Below are 27,142 nucleotides of genomic sequence, written 5' to 3'. Positions count from 1 at the left end.
AAATAAATAAAATAATAATAAAAAAAGAATTGAACTGTAGGGGAAATAAATTAACTATTAAAAAAAATCTTTAAAAAAAACAAAAAGTGCAAGTTTGCCTGGAACAGCTAATGTTCTCAGGACTGTTTTAGTGTAGGAAACTGCTTGTTCTTCATGCACGGGCAAAACTCAGAAGGGCAAGTTAATGCCCTGGGAGCAAACTTTGACCAGTGGGGAATGTGAGCCGATAAATTTTCCCCTCTTTCTCCCCTACGATGTTTCAGAGATGTGTCTCATATGGCGCCTCAGAAGATCCCATGGGATTGAAAGATTTCCTGATCAGTAACCTGTCTTTACTCTTTTCTTTCTCTGTTTTACTTCCTTAATCTCTGGGTTCACACTCCAATGTAAAATATTCACTTTCAGGAGGACCCAGGCTAAGACAGTGTCCTAAATCTATTTTAATGTATACATTTATCCTTTTCTCCCCTTTATTTATGTATTTATGTATTTATTGAAGACACTGGGCCCATTTGTCCTGTGTTTTTCCACATTCTGAGTTTCACTGATTACCTTCCTGTGGTTAGGCTTTATCTGTTCCTCCGTACTCTGTATTTCCCATGATCTAGAGCCTTGATCAGATTGAGGTTCAAATTTTTAGCAAGAATACCTCATAAGTGGTGGTGTATACTTCCATGTGCAATGTACAGATGCGGTTTGGTTGTCTCTGTAACGTTAACATTGATCACTGAGTTCAGTTCTTGCCAGCCTGACCCATAATATTCCCCTTCCACTTTTCACCTAATCACTTCCTTCACTTTCTGCTTTATACATTTTGAATACTAAACTTGTTTTAGGCAAGTATTAGGCAATACGAGTTTAGAATTGTTATAATTGTTACAATTGGTGCATTAAGCTATATATCCATATGAAGTAAATCCATTTCTAGTGAGTTTTTTTTTTTTTGGTTCAAAGTCTATTTTACTTGACATTAATAAAGCTACACCAACTTTATTTTGATTGTATATCTTTTTCCATCCTTTTATTTTCAACAACAAGAAGTAGCCAACACACATGAAAAACCTGAGATTTTCCAAACATTTCTCCTAAAACTATAGCCTTGTTCCTGTTACATTTTCTTGGTCCCCAAACACAGCAGATGATAATTTGACCAATTTTTCCACTGTTATCAGCAGCCTAGGAAAGTTGTAGGTCCTCACTGCCCACTATCCTAACCCCTCTACCCAACCAATTCTGTATTTTAAAGCCTCTTGCTTTTAGTACTCCATTGTGGTATTGGATTCTCTAGAGTTAGGAATGCATTTTACAAAAAATAATAGAAAACTCAACTGAAGTAGCTGAAACAAATTCAGCTGGTTCAGCAGCTAAATGATGTCATTGCTGACATCTCTGCAGTGTCTTTGGCCTTTCCTTCACCATCACATGATGGCTAATGCAGCATCAGCCCTCCTTCCTGCCATCTCTACTTATCCAACTCCCATCCTCAGGACTCAGCTCAAATTTCCCCTCCTCTGGAAAGGAGGTAACTCTATTTCCCAGCCCTGCAGTATTAGGACCTTTAAAAACATAGAGACAGCTAAGCATATGAAAAGTTTTCACTAATGTTTAGAATTTTCAAATTTCTAGGTCCTACTGCTTGTGCTGGCAATATTTCTGGAACACCCACCTTTTTCTTCCCTTGTCCATCATACAAACTCCTCCTTACCTCTAAAATTCAGGGTAAACATTCAGTCTTCTATGATGTCTTCCTTGATTTTTTAAAACCATTTTCAAAATTGAAGTATTATTTACAATTTTTTGTTAGTTTCAGGTGTATAGCAAAGGGATTCAGTTATATATATAACTTTTCCATTGTAGGTTATTACAAGATACTAAATACAGTTCCCTGTGTTATACAGTAGGTTCATGTTGTTTAACTATTTTATACAAAGTAGTGTGTATATGTTAATCCCAAACTCCTAATTTATTCCCTCCCACCCCTCCATCCCCTTTGGTAACCATAAGTTTGTTTCCTATGTCTTTGAGTCTATTTCTGTTTTGTAAATAAGTTCATTTATATCATTTTTCTTTAGCTTCCACATAAAAGTGATATCATATGATATTTCTCTTTCTCTATCTGGCTTACTTCACTTAGTATGATAATCTCTAGATGCATCCATGTTGCTGCAGATGGCATTATTTCATTCTTTTTTACAGCTCAGTAATATTCCAGTGTGTGTGTGTATGTGTGTGTGTGTGTGTGTGCATCTGTATACATACACCATATCTTCTTTTCTTTTTAAAAAATTTTTATTGGAGTATAGTTGATTTAAAATGTTGTGTTAGTTGCTGCTGTACAGCACAGTGAATCAGTTATACATATACATATACACTCCTTAGATTCTTTCCCCATATAGCTCATTACAGAGTATTGAGTAGAGTTCCCTGTGCTATACAGTAGGTCCTTATTAGTTATCTGTTTACATATAGTAGTGTGTATATGTCAATCTCAGTCTCCCCATTTATCCCTTCCCCCCTTCCCCCATGGTAACCATAAGTTTGTTTCCTACATCTGTGACTCTGTGTCTGTTTTGTAAATAAGTTTATTTGTATCATTTTTCAACATATAAGTGATACCATATAATATTTGTCTTTGACTTCACTTAGTATGATAATCTCTAGGTCCATCCATGTTGCTGCAAATGGCATTATTTCATTCTTTTTTATGGCTGAGTAATATTCCATTGTATATATGTACCATATCTTATTTATCCATTCATCTGTTGATGGACATTTAGGTTGCTTCCATGTCTTGGCTATTGTAAATAGTGCTGCTTTGAACGTTGGGGTGCATGTATCTTTTCAGATTAGAGTTTTCTTCTGACATATGCACAGGAATGGGATTGCTGGATCATATGGTAGTTCTATTTTCAGTTTTTTATGGAATCTCTGTACTGTTTTTCATAGTGGCTATACCAATTTACATTCCCACCGACAGTGTAGGAGAGTTCCCTTTTCTTCACACCCTCTCCAGCATTATTCTTTTGTAGACTTCTTGATGATGGCCATTCTGACTGGAGTGAGGTGATACCTTATTGTAGTTTTGATTTGCATTTCTCTAATAATTAGTGATGGTGAGCATTTCTTCATGTGCCTGTTGGCCATCTGTATGTCTTCTTTGGAGAAATGTCTACTTAGATCTTCTGCCCATTTTTTGATTGCATTATTTGTTTTTTTGATATTGAGTTGTATGAGCTGTTTGTATATTTTGGACATTAATCCCTTGTCGGTTGCATCATTTGCAAATATTTTCTCCCATTCTGTAGGTTGTCTTTTCATTTTGTTTATGGTTTCCTTTGCTGTGCAAAAGCTTTTAAGTTTAATTAGGTCCCATTTGTTTTTTGTTTGTTAGTTTTTTTTTTTTTAAACCTTTCTTTTTTAAAAAAATTAATTAATTAATTAATTTATTTATTTATTTTTGGCTGTGTTGGGTCTTCGTTTCTGTGCGAGGGCTTTCTCTAGTTGCGGAGAGCGGGGGCGACTCTTCATCGCGGTGCGTGGGCCTCTCACTATCGCGGCCTCTCTTGTTGTGGAGCACAGGCTCCAGACGCGCAGGCTCAGTAGTTGTGGCTCACGGGCCCAGTTGCTCCGCAGCATGTGGGATCTTCCCAGACTAGGGCTTGAACCCGTGTCCCCTGCATTGGCAGGCAGATTCTCAACCACTGCACCACCAGGGAAGCCCTGTTTGTTAGTTTTTATTTTCATTACTCTAGGAGGTGGATCCAAAAAGATATTGCTGCAATTTATGTCAAAGAGTGTTGTTCTCCCTATATTTTCCTTAGGAGTTTTAGAGTATTCAGTATTACATTTAGGTCTTTAATCCATTTTGAGTTCATTTTTGTATATGGTGTTAGAGAATATTCTAATTTTATTCTTTTACATGTAGCTGTCCAGTTTTCCCAGCACCACTTATTAAAGAGACTGTCTTTTCTCCATTGTATATTCTTACTTCCTTTTTCATAGAGTTATTGATCATAGGTGCGTGGGTTTATTTCTGGGCTTTGTATCCTGTTCCACTGATCTATATGTCTGTTTTTGTGCCAATACCATACCATTTTGATTACTGTAATCTGTAGTATAGTCTGAAGTCAGAAAGCATGATTCCTCCAGCTCCATTCTTCTTTCTCCAGATGGTTTTGGCTATTTGGGGCTTTTTGTGTTTCCATACAAATTTTTAAATTATGCATTCTAGTTCTGTGAAAAATGCCATTGGCAATTTGATAGGGGTTGCATTGAATCTGTAGATTGCCTTGGGTAGTATAGTCATTTTAATGATATTGATTCTTCCAATCCAAGAACGAGGTATGTCTTTCCACTTGTTAGTGTCATCTTCAATTTCTTTCATCAGAGTCTTATAGTTTTTGGAGTACAGGTCTTTTGCCACCTTAGGTAGGTTTATTCCTAGGTATTTTATTCTTTTTGATGTGATGGTAAATGGGATTGTTTCCTTAACTTCTCTTTTTGATATTTCATTGTTGGCATATAGAAATGCAACAGATTTTGGTATATTAATTTTGTAATCAGCAACTTTACCTATGTGCTCTGGTAGTTTTCTGGTAGCATCTTTAGGATTTTCTATGTATAGCATCATGTCATCTGCAAACAGTGACAGTTTTACTTCTTTTCCAATTTGGATTCCTTTTATTTCTTTTTCTCCTCTGATTGCTGTGGCTAGGGCTTCCAAAACTATGTTGAATAAAAGTGGTGAGAGTGGGTATACTTGTCTTATTCCTGATCTTAGAGAAAATGCTTTCAGCTTTTCACCTTTGAGTATGGTGTTAGCTGTGGGTTTGTCATATATGGCCTTTATTATGTTGAGGTAGATTCCTTCTATGCCTACTTTCTGAAGAGTTTTTATCATAAATGGGTGTTGAATTTTGTCAAAAGCTTTTCCTGCATCTATTGAGATGATCATATGGTTTTTATTGTTCAATTTGTTAATGTGGTGTATCACATTGATTGATTTGCAGATATTGAAAAATCCTTGCATCCCTGGGATAAATCCCACTTGATCATGATGTATGACCCTTTTAATGTGTTGTTGGATCCTGTTTGCTAGTATTTTGTTCAGGATTTTTGCATCTATGTTCATCAGTGATATTGGCCTGTAACTTCCTTTTTTTTGTGGTATCTTTGTCCGGTTTTGGTATCAGGGTGATGGTGGCCACATAGAGTGAGTTTGGAAGTGTTCCTTCCTCTGCAATTTTTTTGGAATAGTTTTAGAAGAATAGGTGTTAACTCTTTTCTAAGTGTGTGGTAGAATTCACCTGAGAAGCCATTTGGTCCTGGACTTTTATTTATTGGTAGTTTTTAAATTACTGATTCAATTTCAGTACTGGTAATTGGTTTATTCATATTTTCTATTTCTTCCTGGTTCAGTGTTGGGAGATTGTACCTTTCTAAAAATTTGTCCATTTCTTCTAGGTTGCCCATTTTATTGGCATATAGTTGCTTGTGGTAGTCTCATGATCATTTGTATTTCTGTGGTGTCGGCTGTAACTTCTCCTTTTTCATTTCAGATTTTATTGATTTGGGCCCTCTCCCTCTTTTTCTTGATAAGTTTGGCTAAGGGTTTATCAATTTTGTTTACCTTTTCAAAGAACCAGCTTTTAGTTTCATTGATCTTTTCTTTCTTTTTTTTTTTTTAGTCTCTATTTCATTTAATTCTGCTCTGATCTTTATGATTTCTTTCCTTCTACTAACTTTGGGTTTTGTTTGTCCTTCTTTCTCTAGTTGCTTTAGGCATAAAGTTAGGTTATTTACCTGAGATTTTTCTTGTTTCCTGAGGTAGTCTTGTATTGCTATAAACTTCCCTCTTAGAACTGCTTTTTGTGCACCCACAGATTTTGGATCATCGTGTTTTCATTTTCATTGTCTTTAGGTATTTTTTGATTTCCTCTTTGATTTGTATCTGTGGCCACAGTAGAGTCACAGACTGGTCTACCCATGAGTTATTGGATTCCACTGACCTCTGATCTTCTGAACAAGCTCCCTGGAGCAGGGTGCTTATAACCTCTTATAACAAGGAGGCAAGTGGAAAGCAGCCTTCCAGACAAGTCTCAATCAGTATCAACATATTGCAATGTTATTTGGGTTGTAAAATACCTTTACTTCTTTAAGTATTTTATGGCCTGCATCTTGGAGGACTTCATACTGACAAGATTGTTGCGTACCTAACACTGCACTCTTTTCAAGCTGACATCTTATGGGTTTCTGATGGCTTATGGCAGCATCACCTGCAAGCCAAACCTGATACAAAATCAAATACAAAAATCAATTTCATGTCTTTACATTAATAATTAACTCTCAGAAAGAGAAATGGAGAAAACAATCCCATCTTTTTGCATCAAAAAGAATAAAATAACTAGGAATAAGTTTAACCAAGGAGGTAATAAACGTGTACACTGAAAACTATAAAACGTTGATGGAAGAAATCAAAGAAGACGTGAGTAAATGGAAAGGTATCCTTTGTTCATGGATTGGAAGAATTAATATTGTTAAAATGTCCATACTACAGATTCAATGCAATCTGTATCAAAATTCCAAAGACATTTTTCACAGAAATAAACAAAAAAATCCTAAAACTTGTATGGGACCACAAAAAGCCCAAATAGCCAAAGCAATATGGAGAAAGAAAAACAAGGCTGGAGGCATCATACTTCCTGATTTTAAACTATATTACAAAGCAATAGTAATCAAAACAGTATAGTATTGGCATAAAAACAGACACATCGATCAAAGGAACAGAATAGAGAGCCCAGAAATAAACCCATGCATATATGGTCAATTAATTTACAACAAAAGAGCCAAGAATATACAACAGAGAAAGGACAGTCTCTTCAGTAAATGGTGTTGGGAAAACTGGACAGCCACATGCAAAAGAATGATACTAGACCCCTATTTTATACCATATACAAAAATCAATTTAAAATGGCTTAAAGACTTAATGTAAGACCAGAAGCTCATAACACTTAAGCCTAAGACCTGAAACTAGGAAACATATGGGATAAGCTCCTTAATATTGGTCTTGGTGATGACTTTTTGGAATTGACACCAAAAGCAAAGGCAATAAAAGCAAAAATAAATAAGTGGGACACATTAAACTAAAAAGCTTCTGTACAGAAAAGGAACCTATCAACAAAATGAAAAGTCAGCCTTCTGAATGGGAGAAAATATTTGCAAATCATGTATCTGATAAGGGATTAATATCCAAAAAATATAAAGAACTCATACAATGCAATAGCAAAAAAATAAAATAAAACAAAACACAAAAAATAACAAAAAAACCCCACAAAACAAACAAAAATAAAAACCCCCAAATAATCCAATTAAAAATGGGCAGAGGAACTAAACAGACATTTTTTTGCAAAGAAGGCATACTCTTTTTGGCTCTGTGAATGAAACCTTAATAATGTATAGCAGAAACTGGACAGATTTATTCTTATATGAAAACAAAGATTTCCTATATTACATCTTATTTATATTTGCATACTGAAGAGGTAAAATGTCTAAATGGTTATTTTATAGTCCTTTCTAATAAAATGTACAAAAACAAACAGAAGTAGTGAGAATGCCTTTTGGGGGCCTTGATGGTGACATAAGAATGGGCTTGGACTTGATCTGTGAATCCAAAATCCAGAGGTGCAGGTAGCCTTATGAATCAGGGTTAGCCTCAGGGGGTCAAAAACTATGGCTTTAGTTTCTCCCCAAACCTGTAACTCCTAACTCTTGGTGTTAAGAGTGGCGGGGCTGGAGTGGGAGCTTCCCCCCAAACTGCTGCAGCCCCATGTTCATTGCAGCATATTCACACTATCCAAGATGTGGAAACAACTGAAATGTCCATCAACAAATGAATGGATAAAGGAAAAGTGGTGTGTGTATATATATTGGGTTGGCCAAAAAGTTCGTTCAGTTAGGGAATACGTTGTTCAATAAAGTTCTTAATGAAAATGAAAAATGTGTCTTTTATTTTTACTTAAAACTGAACGAACTTTTTGGCCAAGCCCATATATATATGTGTGTGTGTGTGTGTGTGGGTGTGTGTGTATATATGTATATCTACACACACACACACACACACACACACAGTGGAATATTATTCAGCCATAAGAAGGAAATCCTGCTACTTGTGACAACATGGATGGACCTGAAGACATTATAAGTAAAATAAGTCAGACAGAGAAAGACATACTGCATGATATCACTTATATGTGGAATAAAAAAAAAGTAAAACTGATAGAAATAGAGAGTAGAAACGTGGGTACCAGAGGCTGGGAATGGGGGAAACAGAGGTTGGTAAAAGCATGCCAACTTTCAGCTATAAGTCCAATAATATCTGAGATCTAATGTAAAAAATGGTGACTACAGTTGATAACACCGGTATTAAATAGAGATTTGCTAAGCATAGAACTTAAATGTTCTCATCAAAAAAAGAGAAATATGCGAGGTGAGAAATGTGTTAATGAACTAGCTGGTGGGAATCAAATGAAAGAAGAAAAACAGCAAAAATCCCACAAATATGTAGATATATATATGAAATAGGAAAGATGTTGCCAGAAATGCACTACCTTCCAAGAGATTCAAAGGAGATTCTGTCCCTATAGGATGGGATGCTTTGTTTTGAAATGCTACTGAGACAAGCTTATTCCCACTCCTCTGCCTCCATAACACACTGCTTGGGAAACTGTAGCTTAGTGCCAGAGGAATCTTCTCACTTACCTTGCCTCTCAGGAGGTCCATTCTGTCCCAGGGAGATGGAATGGTTTAAAGGCATGTATTTATTACATTTAAAAAATGTGCAAACCCTGTGAACCAAGCAATTTCTTGTTTTGGTATCTGCCTTAGAGAAATGCTCACAACACATGCGCAGGGAGGCATTGTTTATAACAGCAAAAGATTTAAATTTAAAAATTGTGCGGTATACTTAGAGAAGCACAACAGTTACAAAACCTGTAAAATTAATTCTCCGAACTGAGAGAACTGGGGTAAGAATTTGGGTCCATAATGCAGGGAATGAAGGTAAAGGGCTTTTTCAGGCCCTTGGGTTCTAGTTTTATTTTACTGTAACTATTATGGAATCTTCTGCATCAAGGTCTAAAGTGCACTATTGAAATTTCGTAGTCCTTATTCAGGCTTCAGAGTTGCATGTCATATATAGAATTCCTAAGGGTCTCATTAGTTGAAGATTTGGGGGAAATTTTTTGAAGCGACAATAAGCTCAGTGAGATGTGGTTACTGAAATATGATAGATTTTTCTCTTAGGCAAGAATTTAGGACAACAGAAAAAAGAGTCCCTCTCTACTGTTTGCTTGGGAAACCATGTCTAAGTCGTATTTAATGCTGGATAACACACTTGGGCTGGGACACTGACACACTGGAGAGTATTTTCAAATCACCATGATGGTGAGTGGACTTGAAACCATGTCAATAGAGGCAGGGAGTAAAAAAAAATTCTTCCAGGGAAGGAGGAAAACATCTCTGTACTGTACAAAACGGTATTCACTCAGTATATCTGACAGCAGTTGCCTCATACCCCTGTCCTTCACTGTTGTGTTCCTTGCTCTTGTCAACCGCCATGCACATAGTAGGTAGTCAAACAATGTTTGTTGAATGATTAACTTACCATGTACTCTTGAGGGTATGACTGCCTGGTAATAATTTAAATTAACTACTAAATCGGCAGGAAACATTATTACAGTTCTTTGGGGACGCAGTGCCTGAATCCCGGCTCCCGCGTCGGCGCATTCGGGCATGCTCGGTGCCAGGAGGCCTTGCCAGCGATGACCTTTCTTTCTTTCGACCTTTTCCTCCCTCCCGTCTCCAGTCTGTAGATGACCCTGTGGTCACGAGGTCGCGACAGTCCGCGCCGTCTTGGAGACGAGCGGGAAGTGGAGAGAGAACTACATTTCCCAGCTGACTCTCGTGCGCGCGCCCCTGCCCGCGCGCGGGGGAGAGTTCACCCGGCGCTCGCTCCCCGCCGAGTTCTCGTCGCCCGCCGGAGCCTCTGCCAGGGGATGAGGTGGGTGGCGCTAGAAACCACTTAGCTACAGCCAACCGCCCAATGCAGCACTCGCTCGCTCCCCCCGCCAGCGGAAGCGCCCGCGGAGCACAATGCAGCACTGAGGCAGCGCCGCGGTGGAGGCTGCAGCGCCGCGGTCGCCGCAGCACCGGCCGGGGCTGGGAAGGGGCGGCCCAGGCGAGCCGGGGCCGCGGGGCGCGGGATCCGGACGCGGCTGCCCGGGCATGAGGAGCTGAGCGTCTCGGGCGAGGAGGGCTGACGGCTGCACCATGCAGGCGGCGGCGGCTGTATCCGTGCCCTTCTTACTGCTCTGCGCCCTGGGGACCTGTCCCCCGGCGGGCTGCGGCCGGGCAGGTAAGTTCGCCGCCCTCTGTGGCTCCGGGACGTACCATTTTCCGGGCATCTTTGCAGCCCTCAAGCGCATTTGTAAAGAGGCATCCCCATTTCCCGAGTGCGCAGGGAGATTTTTTTGTTTTTTTAGAAGGGTGGAGAGAAGTGAAGCAAAAATGCAGTGTGGATGCATTAGAAGCTTTAGGTCAAATGCCTGTTTTTCTTCTGAAGTAGAAGAGGAGTGCGGAGGATGGGAGAGGGGTGCCCTGCTTCTGGGCCCCGATCCTGGATGCTCTCAGATTAGCTGGTCCAAGGCTCTGCGTCTTGTGTCTCTGCATCCTTACCAGATGGGGTCCGGGAGGGAGGGGGAGGTGGGATCTTCATAAGGGAGACGTTGGACCGCAGGATGGACGAGTGTGGGTCAGGGTCATTATTTTCGCCTTTTCTCCCCAATTCCTCCTTCCCCCTTTCCTGCCTGGAGGAGACGCCTCGTTGACGGAGCTGGAGAGGAGGAAGGAAAACCGCTTCCTGGAGCGCCAGAGCATCGTGCCACTCCGGCTCATCTACAGCTCGGGCGAAGACGAAACTGGGCACGACGCGCTCGATACGCGGGTGCGGGGCGACCCCGGCGGCGGGCAGGTGAGAGGCGTGGTGCTGGGGGTGGTCCTCCGCGCGGCCCGGCCCACCCCGACCCCGCGTTTGCTCTCCGTTGCCCTGGAGATGCAGTGTCTTGGGTGAAACCGGTGCAATTCTAATGCGAGTCATGCGTGGCGCTCCCTGTGCAAAAAAGAAGAGAAAGGGGCGACAAACCCCAAAAGAGCCATAGGCCGGGGGCTTTGCTGGAGAGGAGTTTGTGCGGGTTGCCTCTGGTAGTTGTGCGGCAACCTGAGCGAAGGGGCGGAGACCCTCTCACCTCTGCCAGGCAAAAGCCATGCGTAGGCAAGAAGGGATATAATATTTGAGCAGGATTTGCATCATCATTATTGTTGTTGTGGTTATTTTAATTTTCAAAGGGAAGACTTTATGTGATTTAAGCCAAGATTGGTACTATAGGAAAATTGGAAAAACAAGCCTAGACATCCCTAACTAAACTCAAACCTTAAGATTAAGCTGAACTGCAAGGTTCTCAGCTCACTCAATTTGTGGACATCAGAGATGTACCCATTCACCTCCACCTTCCAGAAAAGGTGTCCGGCTCCCCCCTTTCTTCATTGGTAGCAGTCCTCTTGGTGTAATTAGGGCCCTGTTGCTTATTGGGCATTTATAAAGTATGTTTTTAAATAAAAATTGAACTACCGTTTACCCATATTTAGGTCAATATCACACATCCACAGATATACTTGAAAATTATTTTGAATTTACTGGTTAATTTAAGTAAATATTTTGGGGCTATGTAAGCATTTTTTGTATTTACATGTATCAACCTGGCAACCAGTTCACCCACCTGTAAGTACATATTAAGGCAGAACTTGTTCATGTAGTTGAAAATTTTACACACTTCACTGAAGCAAAGGCAGGCTGAACATTTTCACATGTATAAATATATTCTTAATATTTTAAGATGTATCTTGATGATGTGATACTCAGTAATTTATCTGTAAGTGTAAAATAAGTAAAAATAGAAAAATACTACTTAAATCTGTATTTGTAGCCAAGTACTTAGTTCTGTTAACATTTTAACATGATAGAAATTAATTTAAAGGGCTATAGTAATATCCATTAGTTACATTATTAGAGTAGAAAATCTAATATGCCAAGCATTAATGAAGAATCACATCATTTGAATTGTTTGGTAAATACCTATTTTTTTTTTATTTGAATTTTATTTATTTATTTGAATTAATGTTTGGTAAATACCTTTTCCATTTTGACTTTTTTCCATAGTAAAACTGAAGAAGCATAGGACACTGTCTTATTTTTCAATACATTAGAATTATTTCTGTAGAGGAATATTCTCACGCTCAGTTACAACTTTTTTTTTTTTTTTAAGTTTTTAAAGCCATGTTTATTGAAGTTGAATTTACATTCAGTAAAACTCACTCCAAAATGTGACCAAGGCAATCAGCACCATAATCAAAGTGTAGAGCAGTTCTTCAACACCCACCCCACCCCCGACCAAAACCTATGCAGCAAACTCCTCCCTGCTCCTTAGGAATCCACTGATCTGTTGTCTGTCAAAGGGGTCAAACTTAATCATCAAAATAATCTATTATAGGAAAAACTGTAAACACAAAAAAACAAGTTTTTAAAAGGATACTTTGAAACATACAATGTTTAGAATAGTCAAAGGTATGGGATTTAGAACTAACCTTTGTAAATTCAAGCAGCTGACAGTTTTCTTAAGATAGCTGTATTGATAGAATAGCTAGTCTAGTTACTATGTTGAGCTTCAGGCTGGGGCTGGTTGGCAGAAAAATGATTTTAAATAGTTTAAATGGAATTGAATTCTACAGAAATTCTCTATGGGGCAGATATATGTTCTTGCAGATATTTGGCACCTTTTCAAAAGTCCTCCGCTGCTACCACCATGAAAGGGACAGTAAGCAAAAACCTCTACTCTGTATATATCACTCGTCACATGTTCAAATACACCTTATCTCCTCGAAAAGCTTTCAAGCACCAGCCCTGTTTGCCAGCATCTTGAACTGGACTGAGCCGAGTCGTGCGCCGAGGCCGAAAAAACCAGTTACAACTTTTGATTATAAAAAATTTCAAACACACACACAGAAGTAGACAGACTATTATAATGAACTCCCAGCTTCAATCATTAACAACTCATAGCCAATCTCATTTTATCTACATCCTATCTATTTTTTCTCCCTTTCTGTATTATTTTGAAGCAAATCATATCATTTCATTTATAAAATTTCACTATGCACCTCTAAAAGATGCAGATTTTTTAGAAAATGTAACCATGATATTATCATAGCTGATATGTATTAAATATACAAATGTGTTAAATATATGTAAATATATAAAATAGATATATAAACATTATATATATATTTAAGTTTGTTTGATCCAGGGCCCAGATAATGTCTATAAACTGCAATTAGGTTTTTTTTTTTGTTTTTAAAGTCTCTTTAATGCATGGTTTCCCCCTCCGTTTCCTTGCTTTTTTCCATGCAATTTATTCATTGAAGATGTGGGGTCTTTTATCCAGTAGAGTCTTTCACAATCTGAATTTTTACTGATATAGACAGTGCTTTAAAACAAGTCACAAAAAGTTTCTCAGAGAGGAAGAAAGTAGAGATGCAGAAAATGCTGCAGGATTGCACCTCTAAACTCCAGAGTCTCGGCCTCATGCTCGTGATGTCTTTAGGTACCCTCTGCCCTTCTCTGTGTTGGTAAAGACCACCACTCTTGGACAACAGGCAGTCCTCCTTTTTCTCCCCATTTCTGAAATACCACTTCTTTTTTTTTTTTTTTAATTTTTTTTTGGATTTTATTTATTTATTTATTTTTGTCTGTGTTGGGTCTTCGTTTCTGTGCGAGGGCTTTCTCTAGTTGCGGCGAGCGGGGGCCACTCTTCATCGCAGTGCGCGGGCCTTTCATTATCGCGGCCTCTCTTGTTGCGGAGCACAGGCTCCAGACGCGCAGGCTCAGTAATTGTGGCTCACAGGCCTAGTTGCTCCGCAGCATGTGGGATCTTCCCAGACCAGGGCTTGAACCTGTGTCCCCTGCATTGGCAGGCGGATTCTCAACCACTGCGCCACCAGGGAAGCCCCCTGAAATACCACTTCTGTAGATTTTTTTGGTTCATAGGCCTCTCTACTTGGGGCAGAAGATACTTGGGGCCTGTGCAGCTTCTACTTCCTATAAGAATAAACCTCACTATTGAGAAGAATGACTCTGGCTTTTGGTGAGGTGTGAATGAATCGGTAGGATTTAGGTTAAACAGCGTGAGTAGATTATTCATTCAAGTCAGAAATGAGAGTGAAGATCCTGTCTTATCATCAAAGTAATTATGACAAGCAATTATGTCAGTGCTGGCACATGGTGAGGTATACATAGTGCATCTGGTTGGATGCCTGGATCACCTGGGAGCTGTAGCAGTTTACCATGCTCCTCAACTACAGTTAGTGATCACTGACTAGTAGGACTGAATCTGGCAGTTAGAGTTGTAAAGACTTAGTTGTCATAAGCCAACACTTCCTACAGTTAGGAAAGTAAGGAGTGGTCCTGCAATTTGTCATTTCTTGTTTCGTTGAGAGCTGTCACTGAACCCCAAAACATAAGTTAATTCTGTATGGACCTTGTTATTTCTTTGGTGATTAAAATAGATGTAATTTATACTCATAAATATGTTTAGCAGCTTCCTTTCTACTTCAGAAATAAAATTAGGATGCTTTTCTATCAGCTCACAAAGGTATATATTGATTTGTTTATTTGTTTATTAAAAAGGCATTTATATACTTGAGTTCATACTGTGTACCAATTTTTTTGCAAGACCCTGGGGATTTAGAGATAAAAGACCCAGTTCTAGCCTTTAAGGAATTTACAGACAAGTAGGAAGATGGATGAATGGATAGGCAATTACACTCTGTACTTGTGTGTGATTTTCTGGAGGTGATCACGGAGAGCTGTGGAAGAGAGAAGACAGTACTTAACCCAGGTGAGCAGTCAGGGCTCTCAGAGAGAGGTGTTATCTGAGCTGTGTTTTGAGGGTGAGTAGGAAGTAGCCAAATTAAAGGGAAGGGGTGGGCATATCAAACAGAAGGGGCAGGAGGTACGTGGGCATGTGACATCAAGACACATTTTAAACTGCAAATAGTTAGGATTTAAGGGACAGATGAAACAAAACAGGAAACCAGAAAATAGATGCTGCAGCACCTTCATGACTTGCTGAGGAATTTGGACTTGTCCTGAAAGCGATTCAAGGATTTCAGTAAGGAGAGTTACTGACCAGATTCATGTTGTCGTGGAATAACCCTAATTGTTAGAAATGAATAATCTTTTTTTTTTGCTACATTGGGTCTTCGTTGTTGCGTGTGTGCTTTCTCTAGTTGCAGCAAGCGGGGGCTACTCTTCGTTGCGGTGCGTGGGCTTCTCATTGCGGTGGCTTCTCATTGCGGAGCACAGGCCATAGGCGCGTGGGCTTCAGTAGTTGTGGCTCGCGGGCTCTAGAGCGCAGGCTCAGTAGTTGTGGCGCAGGTGCTTAGTTGCTCCGCGGCATGTGGAATCTTCCCAGACCAGGGATTGAACCCACGTCCCCTGAATTGGCAGGCAGATTCTTAACCACTGCGCTGCCAGGGAAGTCCCAGAAATGAATTATCTTAATTTCAAAGGCTGAGTGAAAGTGGTTGTTCACTTTAATTCATTGTTAAATGCCAATTCACATACTCATTAAGCTTGCAAGAACTTAGTTACTAAGTATACTTAGCTGCTTAGTATAAATGAGTTAATATTTATAAAGCATTTAGAACAGTGCTGCATATTCTGTAAGCACTATATGAGTTTTTGTTAAATAACATTAACTCCCTCAGGCTGCTTGAGTACTGTTTAGAAATTTTATGACATTGCCTTAATGCAAAATGGTGCCCTAATTACCTGAATTTAACACATTCCCAGAAGTTACAAATTACTCAAATTTACATAAGTGGAATCTTAACAGTTGTAGAGATGGAAGAAATGTTATAAGTCATCTAACCTAATTCAAGAATCACTTCTCACCTGGTAAGATAGAGCCATTAACCTAGAGTAAGGAAACCAGCAATGTTTTACTTAATGTTTCAGAAAGCTCACAAGAACTGTGATGGTGTAAAACACCTTAATTTTACTTTTAATGTGTCCTTACTTCAGTTTTCATCACTAAATGGAACTGCACAGTTATATTTTTGGAAAAAATTTTAATATTTTAGTCCTGTGGAAATACTGGCAGTTTGATTGGTGTGAAATAATCATTCTGTTTGTATGAGTCCATATTGTAAAAGATTTCTTTACTATCTGGACAGTTACTTGAACGCATACTTTATTTTTATCCTGAATCAGATGATCAGCCCGTACTGAAAGCTTATTGTGCCATGAAGTTCTAGAAATGGTAGTCAAAGAAATTATATTTGATTGTGGGTAACCTTGCTGTCCTAAAGATTGTCTGCCTAGTCTGAAGTAATTTCAGTCCTGTAAAATAGCACTCGGAACTAGAATATTCAAAGTATTCAGTCTTCCTTTCCTCTGACTTGAAATTTTTTGTGCTGAAAAAATTGTATATTGCAGATAATAGGATAAAATATATTTTTAACTGGACACCCATATGGGCAAGATATCACCTACTGAGTCCTACTGTTGGTTTGATACTGATGATCACATAATTTCTGTTTTTCAGAGTAAGCACCTTAATGGTTTCTCCTTTTTTGCTAGCCAAGCGTGATAGTTTTACTGTAGCATCAGAGGTTATTTGGTGGTTTATTTTGTTGTGTGGTCACCCCATACATTTTCAATAATTTGTTTTGCAGCCAGTAATTGCTTTTCTCTACAAGTAGCAGAATTTCTTTTTGTCAGAAGTCTTCATTGCCAGTGAATAGAGAGGCTACTTATTTTTCTTTCTATCTCATTCCCTGGAAAGTGTTGTAAGCTTCTCAAGTAGTCAAGTGCCAAGAACATAGATCTACCATTTATTATAGTTTTGATAATCAGTAATGAATGGGGAAAATGCAAGATGGTCGCAGGATGTCAAGCAGTAGCTGTGCTCCATTCGTTTTTTAAAAAATTAATTAATTAATTAATTTTTGGCTGCATTGGGTCTTTGTTGCTGTGCGCGGGCTTTCTCTAGTTGCGGCGAGGGGGGGCTGCTCTTTGTTGCAGTGCGCGGGCTTCTCATTGAGGTGGCTTTTCTTGTTGCGGAGCACGGGCTCTAGGCGGGGGGCTTCACTAGTTGTGGCACGCGGGCTCAGTAGTTGTGGTTCACGGGCTCTAGAGCGCAGGCTCAGTAGTTGTGGCGCATGGGCTTAGTTGCTCTGCAGCATGTGGGATCTTCCTGGACCAGGGCTTGAACTCATGTCCCCTGCTTCGGCAGGCAGATTCTTAACCACTGTGCCACCAGGGAAGTGCCTGTGCTCTGTTCTTATGAATATAATTATGCATATGCCTATGCATGGATGAGCTGTACTTAAAATTGGGTTGTTTCACTTGGGAGCACTGAGTCAGCTTAACCATAAGTTGTCTGCAGTACTGCTTCCCTGGCGGAAAAGGACTCCTAGGAATTACAGCTTTAGAAGTATTTTGCAAGGATAGCACAAACATCTTTTTTTTTCCTTAATGTGCATTTGTTAAACCTAAGTAGCTCAATACTGGTAAAGTTTGCCACCAATCAAAACTTTGTTCCACTGCCATAAATAGGAAGGAGACATTTCTCAGCACATTTTTATTCTCCTGTCAACCTTCTCTTACAGTTAAATAGTTAAAAGAAAATAAAATTTAGAATTGTAGGAGTTTTCCTTACATCTTGCTTTTAGTCTATGAGATCCCAATTTGTATATATTTCTTTTGGGCATCTTTGAAATTCTGCCCAGTGGTTTTACCGTGCACACCGTGCACAGAAGAACCTTGTCTTTCATCGCTTCTTTACAGCTACACGTGGAAAACTATGAATGACTCTAAAAGCTTATGGGATGATACAAATTGTCCTTAAGTTTTATTTCTTTTCTCTTATTTCAAAGAACGCCAAGTGTTCTATCATTTTTAATGATTAAAGCCCCTTCTAAAAGTACATGGAGGGAGGTCTGCTTTCTTGTCATATAGGGTTAGTAGTACTCTATAACTCCAGTGGGGCCCATATATTGCCACATTTATCATTGAGGATTATGGATAAGCCCCAAAGGGAAAAAGGATGTTATTAAAAAGAGTGGGGGAGGGCACAAGAAGAGGAAGAGACCTTGAGGAGAATGGCAAGAAGGAGGAAGGAAAGAGAAACCAGGAAAAGAGAAATACTTATAATAGTGTTGTCATGTTATAGTATACACTAAAATATTTAATAATATTTAATAAATATTTAATAAATGGTAACTCATGTGGTTACTTTTTATGTGCTGAACAGTTTTCTGAGTACTTTTGATCTGTACAAACACATTGCATCCTCACAAGAATCATGTGACAGGTAATATTTAGCTGCAAAATCACAAAGCTGGTAGGTAGCGGAGAGGGTATTTGAACCCAGACACTTCAGCTCCACTGCACTGCCTATGTGCTGAAGCACTAGGCTAACCTGGCCTTAGCACAGGAGGTCACCAGCATTTCCTTAGATATCTTTCAATGGCACTGGGGTAAAAGATGTCTTACATCTGTCCCATTGGAACTATATATTTCTTGCAGCACTTGAAAATATTTTTAAAAGTTATATAGTAGTGAAGAAACTTGCGGAACACAGTAGGAATGCTTCATTTCTACTACCTTGAGAATGAGAATGGAATATATAAAGATATTTAACATTTAAAAGGTTAGAAACACCTCTCAAAGGATGTGTGTTTTGTTTCGGAACTGCATGTGAACATTGATTGTTATAATCTTTCTTCATAAATCAAAGATTTCAGGATCCAGTTGTCAGTACCAAAATTATACATGCTCTTCTTCTGCTTTAAGTTTCATAAAGCAGAAACATGAAGTGCTAAAAAGGAATCCGTGTTTGTGTATCCTTCTCCAAATGAAAAGATACAAAATATCTTTTGTGTCTTCATAGAACAAGTAGCTCTAGAGTCCCAGATGTCAAAGCATTCAGGTCAAAGACATATGTAATAATAATAACCAAAATGATAGCTTCTGTGAACATCTAGCTGGATGTGTTTACTTTGGTAATAAAAGCATTAGAAAGCAAATATTGAGGGAAAGAGTTGAAAATAAGAATTAATATTTACTGAATATTTACCACATGTCAGACACTGTGCTGAGCGATTATGAGGTAGATATTATTATACCCATTTTATAGATGAGGAAACTGAGGCTTAAGGATGCTAATTAACCAGCCCAAGGTCATACAACTGACAAGTAGTAGAATTGGGTTAAGAATTCTCAAAGAAAATGTTAGCGATCCACATAAAATAAGCCTCTTGTAATCTTTCTTACTTATTTCACATGTGGTTACTGTGTCATCTATGTATTGGAACAAACCTAACATTTCTTTAAAACTCTTGGCCCTGCCCTGGTCTCCTCCCTCGCTAGCTTCATTCAGGGGTGAATTGATGTCCTGTTTCACACTTGTTATATGTCTTCATTTCTAGAAATGGGTATAATTTCTACCTCTACCTCAGATATTCTTTTAACCACATGGAAATATCTGAATCTTCTTCTAAATGGCAGCAGAGAACATCTGCACTCTGAATACTTGTTGGAGTTTAATCTGCCAGAAATTCACTTAACAGAAAGTATTTATGGAGAATTATCATCTATTCCTCCATAGAGCATTCTGGGGTGGGAGTATTTTAAAAAGTCTCTCCAGGGTATTCCAGTTTGTATCCAGGGTCTAGGAGCTCTTTGTATTCTCAAGGTTTAAGATATTTTTTCTTAAATCTCCTTGGATTCCAGTTAGTCACAAGGGAGTTTGGTATCTGAATTGGTATCCGTTTCCTCAGTCATTTCCCTGACCTCTTCAATCACCTTCCAGGCTTTTTCTAAAGGATATTTTGAAGGACATTGTAAGAAATGTTCCTGAGAAACCAGTTACATTATTCATGGAAGTCTTGGAGAACGTTACACATGGTGTCTCCGCATGACCAAGAGGAGAGATTTATCTTGTAACTGTGTTTCCTTCCTTGACATGAATGCCAAAAGTTTCAAGGCGAATTGTGTCCTCCTCCAAAGCGGAAGTCCCAGCATAAGTTTTCGTAGCAGCTTCATTCCTGTCTCATTGTCCTCTTCCTTCCCATCATCCCCATTTCAATGCAAAATTATCCGAAATCTCTCTCGACTAGTGATAATTTATCAATCTGGGAAGTCATATCTGTGCATATTTTCAAGTGCATGTTAGACTAAAATAAATATTAGGCTTAAAAAAAGTGATCTCAAGAGGTTTCCTCTGTCCACTTTTCTAAAGTATTCCCATTCCACTCCCCTCCTTGTCACCATTAGTCTTTTTTTCTTCCTAGCACTTGACATTCTTTTTAATGATTGACTTGTTTATTGTCTTTCTTTCACTATGCCATCCCTGGATGGTAAACTACATGAGAATAGTGATCTTGTCTGTTCCGTCACCACACATCTCCACTGCCTAGAGCAGTGACTGGCACAGAGTCGGTGCTTAATAAATATTTATTGAATTAAAGAGTTTTCTGTCTCCCCTGGGTTCCTCATCTACTTAAAAATTTTATTTTATCTTGTAATTGTCCACATAAAACAAGCTGAGATCTTTTTTGGAATAAGGTTGGGCTCCATATGAATAAATGCATGAATAATTTTAGTCTTTTCAAATATTGAATTTACATCCCCTTTGATAATTGCAATTATTTGACACAGAAATGGAGTTCAATATGCTGTATTTTAAAAAATATGAAAACATAGAAAAACTGATTTTAAACTTCTAGGTGTCCTTTACTTTTTGATTTTACCTTCTGAGTTGCTTTTAAGACAGAAATCTGTTTTCCCCAGAGCAGAGTATTATATATAACTTGATTTTGAAGATAAAATTTAAAATGTTGTACCATGATTCAGAAATATCAGCAGTTCTAAAGCTAGACAGAGAAAGAGTAAGGAGCTTAATCCTTCCCTCCCCCTGCCCCATCCTGTCTCACAATCTATTTGTTGTTTGTATTGAAACGATGTTCCAGAATCATATTCATCTGTAAGTGTAAATCAACATTTTTATTCTCCTTTTTAAAAATTAATTTTGTATGAGGGGACTTTAGCACTTAGCAATAGTTGCCCTTTTGCTGCATTTTTTTTTTTTTTGTCCCAAGTGAAGAACATTAGATGACTCTTTGAAGATGGGAAATCGATGATACTTCCCTGAAGCTAGACCTCAAGAGCTCACATTTTGCAAGTCGTTTTAAAATTTTCTGCCCAAGGCAGTAGAACTGGTTGACAGTTTTCTTTGACCTCTTATTCTGTTTGGCACTGAATCATGCCTCTAGTTGGTCAATTTCTATTCTTATGTATTTTTTTTTTTTTTTTTTTCAGTTTGCCTTTTAAGCAGGCTTCTTTGGGAGAAATTGCCTTCATTTCCTCCTCTAGTGAGGTGAGGACTTTGGGGTCAGGCTGGTACACACCAGTTGCTACTCCTGGTCAGAGCTCAAGCTTTGCTCTCAGTGGTTTCTCTTTCTTCGGATTAGATAGCAAGATGCTGCAGAGAGAGCTGCCACTTCATAGACCTGGTGTCCATGAATTCCCTGCTGGATTTTTAATGCCTTTGGACTATCCTGTCAGGAGTCTGGCCTGGAACCTAGCTGTGGATCCATAGCAGTCAAGGTTATGCAGGGTAGTATTAACCTAGGGTAGGCTGGAGTCGGAGCAGTTTGCAGGAGAGTAATCTTGGGTCATCAGAACATGGGGGTAGGAGCAGGCTGTGGGTAAAAGGGTAGTGGAAGGCGAGGCTCAGGGAAATAAAAAAAAAAAAAATCAGTTCTAGAGAGAAGATACTGGGTCCACTGTGCCAGCTCAGTCCAGTATCCTCCTGGCTCAACTAGAGAGGGTGACCTGAAAAAGTCTGAGACACTTTCTGAGTTTTTGATCTCAGCCCATTGAGGTTTCAGTGGTTGGCTCCACTCTTGACTGAGGTCTCTTGTTTTTAAAGAGAACCATGTGTTTTTTAGCCAGACTTGCTCTAATGGCCCTTGGGATTGTTTCCATGCCCTCATGAGCTTTAAGTGTTTGGTTCAGAGAGAGGGACCACTTTCTCCTCCTCCTCCTCTTCCTCCTCTTCTTCTCCTCCTTCCTATTCTTCTTCTTCTTTATTCCTTATTTTCCCTCCTTCCTTCCTCCTCCAAGATCATATCCTTCACTAGTCTTGTCTAAGGCTCTGCAGGCTAGTGGGAGGGGGCTTTCAGGGGCCCACTCTTTTCCCCATTAACGTAGTTCAGACTGCAGACTGTGCCTGTCCTGGATCAGGAGATGACGCTTACATAAAGATTGATGTCCTAACTCGTGTGACAGCTGATGCTCTGAAAACTCACACTTAGTTTGTGCAAAATGAGCAACAAGCTCATTTTACATGGCATGTGGTACGTATTAAAAAAAAAGTATGTTAATAATGGAAGAGTCCTTGTAAGTGGGAGTTTGGAAAATTTGTTCTTACTGAGATGGATAATTTTGGTGTCAGTCTCCATTTGCTATAAATAGTGGGTTATTTTCAAGATTAGTTTGGTATCACCTGCAGTTTAGCAATAGTTAGGAGTACTTTGATGTGCTTTTCAAGAAAACTTTAGGAAAGTGTTTAAGAAGAAGAATGGGAAAATTTTTTTTACAGATACATTAACAAATTTACCATTGTGTTAAGTAATCAAGCCATCATTTCTTAGAAAGAGGTTTATTGACTATGATAGAAACTTAAACGTCTTTGAAGATAATGGAAGTTTTGATGCAGGACAGGAAAATCGTTCTTACGTTTTACAAAAGTATACAGCTTGTTTAGCTATAAACAGCACATCGCTTTTTTTCAAACTGATTTCCTCATAAAAGTACCTGAAAGCTTGGACAGATATTGATTGATAAGGAGGTGGGCAAAATTCAAGTTGTGTTCATGGCTATCACCAAAGGTGAAGCCATTTCTGACTGGATGAGTGACTAGAGACGAGGCTATTTCAAACCATGGCGTGTAGCAACTTTCTTTGGTCCTCAGCATCCTTCAGGGTAAAAAGGGGTGCTGAGATACTACGAATTTTTCATTTAATTTAATTTCTGAGGTAAGTTTAGCATGATGTCCTTATAGTTCTTAATGATCTTGCATGGACAATGTTCTCTCATACTTAATGAAGGGAAGGTACTATTCATTCATAACTTAACCAATTTAATATGAAATCTACTTGAGGTCATTGACTAATGAGTTTTTTAGGACTTTTTTTAAAGTGTTCTGATTATGAAATCATGAAGTTTGCAGTTGTCCCAGGGTGACGGGGTAAGAATTATTTCAATTTAATTTAGGGAAAAACATGGTGTGAGGGCATAAATAAAAAAATATCCATTTTTATTTCTTCCCAGCGTTGAGCTCAGAGCCTTGTACATAGCAAGTGCTCAAAAAGCAAATGAGAACTGGATGACATCATTGGTGCCATGACTTAGAGAGCCCTGTTCCATTCTTATGCCTCTAGACCCCTGTTGTTACATCAGGTTTTCCCTGGTTGATTATTTTTTTTCTTTTCTCTCATCTCTTTCTTTCCTCATTTCTCAGTTCAGGCTCTGTCACGTTCCTGTTGCCTCTTTCCATTTATCATTTTCCTGTGAACATAGCCTTGCTCTGTTCACTTTCCCTATGACCCTTGGTTTATTTTGTATTTTTTCCCCTACTCTCTTTCTGTCAAATGCCTCTTTTTCTCTTAGCAACTAAAGTAAAAACAAGTCTCTGAAAGGTTATTTATATTCAGTGTTGGGAACCATCCCTGTTGCCTGTTGCTGGACTGACTTTTTTTGGGATTTGCAAAATGTGTTATAGTTCAACAAGCTTCCCACTCTACTACTTACCTTTAAACCTGTTTTTTATGTGGTTTTTCTTTTTCGTTTGTTGTTTCTTTTGTTCCCCTTAAACTGTCCCTCATTCATTCCCTTCTTTGGGTGTGGATTGCAGTGAGTTTCACTTCTGCTCTTTGCTGTTGGAATAGTCGCCTTCCGAAAATCATTCTCCTTGTTCTCACTGCTCATAATCCCCTGGACTTAAACTCTTGAGTTATGTGTCTGGTCCATCCTCCACAACTGCCGAGCTTGTCACTTCTCAGAGTCTTCCAGAGGGGTCCATTGCTCCATTGCTGCAGGATTCAGACTCAGCATTGAGCAATGACGAGGCACTTTTACAGGTATACTAATAGTTCAACTTGCCTCACAGGCTTGGCATAAAATTACTCCTGCTTGTGTGTGAGTGTTGGTGCAGGGGTATTGGTGCCCTGATCATTTGGGTGGGTTAACAGAAGGTGTCCCCATGAGATGGACTCTAATGTTGGGCTGGAACTTTGTCATTTGTTTTCACCATTATTTGTTCACTGCTTAACACTCTGCCTAATGGATAAGTGGTACTCAGCCAATATTTATGGTCTGCCTTTGTTTCAACTTTCAATCTCAAAGATGCAGAAAAAGTGTTCTGTGACCATTTATGTTCTTCTGATGTATTTCCAACCATCACAGTATTTCTTTCCTCCGGATTGTTAAAATCTTTTGTTGGGATGGGTTTGAGAGGAGCACGGGCCTCCTTCCACATTTATACCTTATCCCTGACCTCTTTCTTCCCCTTCCCTCCGCGTACATTCTTTATTTTTTATTATTTAAAAAAAAGTTTTTTTTCTCTCCGCGTACATTCTTGCCGGCCCGACAGAGCCACCCTGTGTATATAGAAAGCCCAGGTTCTGTGAGGATCCCATCACGGTGAGCACCTGAACTGCAGGTAGCTGTCCCCCTTGCTTCACGTGTGAGGCAGGGCCATGAGGATAGGAGAGACAAGACTGGAGAAAGCAGTGGGAACTTGCACAATGATTGGCAGACTGATATTCTACCATATAAAGCCGCCTTGCTATCTCCCGGCTGCTTTAATCACTGTGACAAAATCATTCATGTCAGTTTCTAGCCCTGTCTCTCCCAACACAAATAAATCCAAACTATTTAACCTTTGTGTGTGACTTTATTCATCAGACTTTGCCATTTGCTGCCTGGAGCTGCATCTTCTTTAAGACAATGATGTCTGTCTTCTGGGAAAGTGACATATAGTATTTCTGATAGTTCTGAACTCGTATGACATATTTAGCTAAGGAGTTTTTCTGATATTTGTTTGTGGAGTTTTGATTTTTTTTTGAACCAAGGACAGCATCCTCTTTTTTTTTCTCCCTGTAACTAAGCCTCCAGTACTTTCTTGTCTAATATTTTGTTTTATTTTTATTTTTTTCTCAATCTTTACCTCCCTATTGTGGACTAACAAGTTAATATAAAAAATTTACTTTCTGGAACTTCCCTGGCCATCCAGTGGTTAAGACTCCGCACTTCCACTGCAGGGGACATGGGTTCAATCCCTGGTTGGGGAACCAAGATCCCGCATGCCACACAAAGTGGCAGAAAACAAACAAACAAACAAAACTCCAGGGGATTATGCTGAGTAAAAAATATTTACTTTCTTTATTTCTTACGTGGTAGATACTACTCTTATAGAACTATTACTCTATGAAACCTCCAGGCTCTAAAAGATCTGCACATTTGATTTAAATCAGAAAACACGCCACTTGAGAATAGCCACTTTGGTATAAGTAGAGACCCTAGAGAGGGATGGCACTCTGAGCTGTTTTCAAGCATTAATATTTTCGTGTGAATGAAGGATTGATCTGAAAGTAGGTTTATGATCAGAAAAGAAAGTAAGGGCTTGTGTCGGGGAGGGGGTCCCACGTCAAAATGTTAAGATTAAGTAACTGGCCCACAAAAATGAACTCTTTAACATGACTTCAGCTGATTTAGTGTAATCAGCTGACTTTTCATGACTTCAGCTGATTTAGTATAATCTCAGGAACAAAATAATTCATATTTTCATTATGTATAGTTATAAGGCCATTATTGAAATATAATTTGCATACCATAGAATTCACCCATTTAACAATAGTGTACAATTCAAAGTTTATTAGTGTATTCAAGCAATTGTGCAAGCATCACCATAGTCAGTTTTAAACATTTTCCTCACCTCAAAAAGAAATCCCATACACATTCCCCAGACTCTCTCCCGCCCTGCCTATCTGCACCCCCAGCCCTGGGCAACCACTAATCTACTTTCCGTCTTTATATCTTTGCCTATTCTAGACATTTCATAAAATGGAATCATAAACTATCTGGTCTTTTGTGACTGGCTTCTGTTACTTAGCATAATGATTTCAAGGTTTATCCATGTTGTAGCATGCGTTTTTACCTCATTCCTTTTTTAAACAAATTTATTTATTTTATTTATTTATTTTTGTCTGTGTTGGGTCTTCGTTGCTGTGCGCAGGCTTTCTCTAGTTGCAGCAAGCGGGGGCTACTGTTCGCTGTGGTGTGTGGGCTTCTCATTGTAGTGGCTTCTCTTTGTTGTGGAGCACAGGCTCTAGGCGTGTGGGCTTCAGTAGTTGTGGCATGCGGTCTCAGTAGTTGTGGCTCGCAGGCTCTAGAATGCCGGCTCAGTAGTTGAGGCGCAGGGCCTTAGTTGCTCCGCGGCATGTGGGATCTTCCTGGACCAGGGCTCGAACCTGTGTCCCCTGCATTGGCAGACAGATTCTTAACCACTGCACCACCAGGGAAGTCCCCTCATTCCTTTTTATTGATGAATAACATCCATTATTTATCCATTCACTTTGATGGAGATTTGGGTTGTTTCCACTTTGGGGAAATCATGCATAATACTGCTATGAACATTTGTGTTAAAGTTTTCGTATGAACAAGTGAAAACACACACATACACCAAAGATCAAAACAAGTGTGTTGTAAAACAATACTTATCCTTGAAGCATGAAGTGTATGCTTTTCATTCTACTCTGTTCTTTGTCGTTTTCTAAAAAATCCTGGCATGGTTCACTAAAGTGATTTCAGAGCGTTCTAATGGGTCATGATCTGATCCACAGTTTAAAAAACTGTCCTACAGGATTCCTGACAGGGGAGCCTAGAAGTACCTGTGAGGCAGCTATG

At 39.1% G+C, this 27,142-nt stretch overlaps 1 protein-coding gene across 19 annotated transcripts in view; it reads left to right on the top strand.

The window, feature by feature from the left end:
* Positions 1–9,996: 9,996 nt before the first annotated feature.
* Positions 9,997–27,142, top strand: part of ADAM22 (ADAM metallopeptidase domain 22) — a gene marked incomplete at its 3' end in the record, with an annotated part of 241,995 nt that continues 224,849 nt past the window's right edge. For 7 of the 19 annotated variants that reach the window (XM_082471714.1, XM_082471711.1, XM_082471713.1 and 4 more), the window contains exons 1-2: positions 9,999–10,411; positions 10,869–11,026. In XM_082471714.1, coding sequence (XP_082327840.1) covers positions 10,327–10,411; positions 10,869–11,026 — 243 coding nt within the window. In that variant the 5' untranslated portion in view covers positions 9,999–10,326. Of the gene's footprint in view, positions 10,412–10,868; positions 11,027–27,142 lie in introns of all 19 variants that reach the window. The other 12 variants (XM_082471699.1, XM_082471700.1, XM_082471697.1 and 9 more) reach the window with 4 other exon arrangements.

Source organism: Balaenoptera physalus (genome assembly GCF_965194825.1).
Source record: "Balaenoptera physalus genome assembly, chromosome: 8".
Classification (NCBI taxonomy): domain Eukaryota; kingdom Metazoa; phylum Chordata; class Mammalia; order Artiodactyla; family Balaenopteridae; genus Balaenoptera; species Balaenoptera physalus.
Note: the sequence above shows the minus strand (reverse complement) of the source record. Positions and strands in the feature narration are given on the sequence as shown.